At 47.4% G+C, this 4,290-nt stretch overlaps 1 protein-coding gene across 1 annotated transcript; it reads left to right on the forward strand.

The window, feature by feature from the left end:
* Window positions 1-395: 395 nt before the first annotated feature.
* Window positions 396-3,819, forward strand: LOC119276961 (RGG repeats nuclear RNA binding protein A-like). The gene is made up of 6 exons (XM_037558144.1): window positions 396-797; window positions 1,069-1,453; window positions 1,543-1,690; window positions 2,484-2,642; window positions 2,720-2,776; window positions 3,380-3,819. Exons 1-6 carry the CDS (start codon window positions 602-604, stop codon window positions 3,578-3,580), a joined length of 1,146 nt encoding a protein of 381 aa, XP_037414041.1. The 5' UTR covers window positions 396-601; the 3' UTR covers window positions 3,581-3,819.
* The last annotated feature ends 471 nt before the right edge of the window (window positions 3,820-4,290 follow it).

Genomic DNA, 4,290 nt, shown 5'->3' on the forward strand with positions numbered 1-4,290 from the left:
GAGCTCAGGTTACCAAATGTGATACTTTGTTTGGTGTATAAATACATCACTTATCTCCAAAGAATGAATGGCCTAGATTTTGACCACATCGTGACCGAAAGTGTATTTCCGCAATCTCCTACAGTAATTTTTAATAAATAGAAAAATAAAAGCAATCCCAGCCGATGGCAGCCCACAGCTTCAGATGTCAGGATCCCAACAAGCTAGTGCCTCAGCTTCCCGGGGACTGCTGTGCCGGAGAATCCCCAAACTACCCACCCCGCTTGCCCCCCTTGCGCTGAAGCAGCCGTAAATATTCTCCATCCGGAGGCTACGATTGTAATTTAATGACCCTGAGCAGAAATGGTAGGAAAAAAAAACGTCCGACACAAAGGATATGAGCTCGTGCAGGAGTGCGGCTAGGGTTTCTCCTCAAACACTCCTCTCCTCTCCCCTCTCCCCCAACCCCTCGCCGCCGCCGCATCCAAAACCCCTCCCCTCATCCACCTCGTCCTCTAATGGCATCACGGCCCATCAGGCGAAGCTGCTAGCTCGTGTCTCCCATCCGCTTCCCGAATAGCTTGTTGATCTACCGCATCCCCCCACCTCCGCCGCCGCCGCCATGACGTCCCTCAACCAGTTCGATCTCCTTGGAGACGTCGACAACGACGACCCCTCGCAGCTGCTTGCTGCGGCGGCGGCCGCGGCGGCGAAGAAGGCCCAGGCGAATAAGACGGAGGCAGCGCCTGCTGGAAAGGCGGCCCAGACTGCGGCGGCGGCCAAGTTGCCGACAAAATCTGCTCCCCCGGCGCAGGCTGGTGAGTTCGTAGCGCCAAGAGCGCCAGATCTGGATTTGGAGCATTTCGGCCTTTTCCAGCATCTGGTGTGGTTCGGTTTATTCAAAAATTATCTTATTTTTGTGATTAGTTTGGGCATGTTTACTGACGCATTTCATTTTTGAGGTGGTATGGATTATTTTGATGTGGTTCGGTTGGTCTACCACGTCGGTTGTAAATCTGATTCCATTTGTGCGGGGGCGTTCCAACATGAAGTTTTTTATTTAAACACTTCAATTCATCTTTCTTTCAGGGAGGGATGCGAGGAGCGGAGGCCCACCATCACGTGGAGGATTTGGCCGTGGTGAACCTGGCCGCGGCAGAGGTGGCGGCCGATACGGCCAGAACCGTGACTTTGGCAGTGAGAACACGAATGGCTACCAGGGAGGTTATGGTGGGGTAGGTTCTGGAGATGGCGCTGTAACTGGAGGCGGGGATGGGGAGAGAGGCCCTCGACCATACCGTGGAGGCGGTGGTAGACGTGGTGGTTACCGCAACGGTGAGTTTGGTGATGACTCTGAGAGACCACCTCGGAGAAACTATGAGCGCCACAGCGGGACTGGTCGTGGCCAAGGGATGAAACGCGATGGTGCAGGTCGTGGAAACTGGGGATCTTCCACTGATGAAGGTCTTGCACAGTAAGGACATTTCCATTGATTGTTGTTTTTTGTTACTATCTGAATTGATGAAGGGAGTTATAAGTGATGAATCTGTTTTGTATAACCAGGGAAACTGATGAAGCTCTTAAAATTGAGGACAATGCTCCCATCGCTGAGAAGCAGGGTGAGCAGGATGATGCTCCTCCAACAACAGTGGAGAACAAAGACCACAAGGATGGTGCTGCAAAGGAGGAGGAAGAGAATGAAGAGGATAAGGTAAAGGCTACACCCAACTGCAATTTATGTGCGGAGATTACACTTTTTATTTAGGTTCGCAGAAGTCAAATGTTTTGTAGTGGGGGTGGTTTACTAGTAGGCAGGCTTGATCTGGCCCTTGTCTTATATCTGTTGGTAGCTTAGCTTATATTACTGCTGTTAGTTGCCCCTTGTCTCACACTGATTGATGCTGTTGGGATGATGTACTTCATTCACCCTTGGTGCAAGGAAGGGTCTGGCTAGGAAAGGATTTTCATGATTCGCAGTTAAGACAAAAAGATTTTGGATTTCTCTCAAATATGTATTGCCCTCTTGTTTGGTTATATGTTGTGGTTTTTAATTTTGCACTAGGAACACTGTTTTTAGTGCATTTCACAGGAAAATAATCATTCCTCAAACTTCATTTTCCCATAGGATCTAGGCAAGCATATCCCTACACCCACCACACTATTATATTTTCCTGCTCCTAACAGGCCTTGAGTATCTTCTCACTTCATTTGCCTGCTTTGTTTGCACAAAAGCACCGGCTTGCTATTTGTGTGCAAGAAATGTGTGGATCATTTGAATCAAATCATAGTAGATGAACCTTCTCATTTACTATTGCACTGTTATCTAATGCCATGGACTGAGCTTCTCATGCTGCTGGAGATGTCAGTGCACACCTCCTGCCCAGGTGTGAGTCCTATTTGGCTCAAATTTGGTTGCCTACTTCTTTATGTTATGACATCTGGTTCCTTTATGCATGTCTGCTGCCATCATGCAATGCATGTGTACTAATATTTCAATTGTACAGGAGATGACTCTAGAGGAGTTTGAGAAAATAAGGGAGGAACAGCGGAAAGCACTACTAGCATTGAAGACTGAAGAAAGAAAGGTTGAAGTTGACAAGGACCTGCAGTCTCTGCAGCCACTGTCTACCAAGAAAGCCAATGATGAGGTTTTCATTAAATTGGTAGGTTTAGCAGTATATGCTATTTTAATTCTTTGGTAATTTTTGAATATATGAATGATTATGTTTGTATTCCTTAGGGTTCTGACAAGGAGAAGAAGAAGGAAAGTACTGAGCGTGATGAACGTGCCAAGAAGGTAATACTTGTAGTCTTACAATGTACACTTTCCGTTCACTATTATAAGATGGTCTAACTTTTTTCTAAATCGGATGTATGTATACATGTTTTAGTGTGTTCGTTCTCTTATTTCAGTCTGTTTGTAGTCCGTACTGCAATATCCAAAACATTTTATAATAGATCGAAAACATTTTATAATAGTGAACGGAGGGAGTAGCATTTTGTAATCCTGAGTGCAATTTGGTGGGTGACCAAACTAGTTCACATATTTGGTGGTTGCAGTAAAGTTTTATTGTTCAGCTTTCTGTGCCTTCATGGTCCCAGTTGGGTACAGTATGTTTATTGAAGTTCCTTTTAATTTACTATTTTGTCCTTGTGTTACTTAGCCAATTATGTAGCAGATTAGGTGAATTTGGACCAATCTTCTAGGGTTGGAATCTGGAATTCTGAATCAACCGTGCACTTGCTAGTTTGTTTGGGGTAAAAGCAAGGGGCGACCTTAGTTTAAACAACCAACAAATTGTGTAACAAGTCCATTGTTGTTGTGGTTGCTATGTTGTGCTATTGCTATTGTTTCTAACAAGGAAATGCTAGGTGCTAATGTTGTAAATGTTTTCTCCAGTCTCTTAGCATCAACGAGTTCCTCAAGCCTGCCGAGGGAGAACGGTACTACGGCGGCCGTGGTCGTGGAAGGGGCCGCGGTGAGGGCCGTGGAGACCGCGGCGGTTTCAGGGGCGGGTTCGGAGGAGGATACCAGCGCGGGCAGGCGGCCGCGCCATCCATCGAAGATCAGTCACAGTTCCCGACCCTGGGCGGGAAGTGAAGGCTGTGTGCTGTGCTGTCCCGAGCGCCATCCTCGTTGTCTTGACTGGTGTTTGCTTTTAAATTTTGCCCGACGTTGGATTATTGTGTCACGGTTAATCGGAACAAATAATGTGTTCTTTCTTTCAGTGTGTTACTCGATTTTGTATACCGGAGTTGATCGTCGGGATTAGGCCTCTTGCTAGTATTGTAGGCTAGCTTTGCGTTTGGTTAAAGATCAGATCGTATTATGCCTTGTTTCTTCTAGCTTTTCTTCATTCGAAATGATACGTCGCACAAAGCAATGACCCGTCTTGCTTCACTCATCCTTTCAAGGCGACCGAGGACCTTGTCTAATCCTTGCTCCTTCCGGCGTCAAGCACCGTATGTCCATGTCTGGTGCTGGTGCTGGTGGCTGGTGCACACGGAGAAAAGGCGCTTGGAAGACAGGCCAAGCGAACGGCCAGTGCTCACCTTGCCTTCGGCCTCGTCCCTGTGGGGTTTAGCCGTCGAGTGCGTACTGGCCTCCGTACATGCCTGCCTTCGGCCTCGTCCCTGTGGGGCTTAGCCGTCGAGTGCGTACTGGCCTCCGTACATGCCTTGTCTGCGTTTGGAGCTGGTGGAGCATCATTTGGTTGGTGATATGCCGCTCCTAGGCCTCCGCGATGGTGGCTTCAATCCTTTTTTTTTTCGAAACGGAGGCAAAAGATTTACCTCATCCATTAATTAATC

The sequence above is a fragment of the Triticum dicoccoides genome, chromosome 3B (genome assembly GCF_002162155.2).
Source record: "Triticum dicoccoides isolate Atlit2015 ecotype Zavitan chromosome 3B, WEW_v2.0, whole genome shotgun sequence".
NCBI classification, from domain to species: domain Eukaryota; kingdom Viridiplantae; phylum Streptophyta; class Magnoliopsida; order Poales; family Poaceae; genus Triticum; species Triticum dicoccoides.

Excerpts from the sequence above, each read along its gene's own strand:
- LOC119276961 (XM_037558144.1), top strand. The coding sequence starts at position 602 with ATGACGTCCCTCAACCAGTTCGATCTCCTTGGAGACGTCGACAACGAC. Across the intron at positions 1,454-1,542 it reads ACTGATGAAGGTCTTGCACA|GGAAACTGATGAAGCTCTTA; the intron begins GTAAGGACATTT and ends TTGTATAACCAG. Across the intron at positions 2,777-3,379 it reads GTGATGAACGTGCCAAGAAG|TCTCTTAGCATCAACGAGTT; the intron begins GTAATACTTGTA and ends TGTTTTCTCCAG.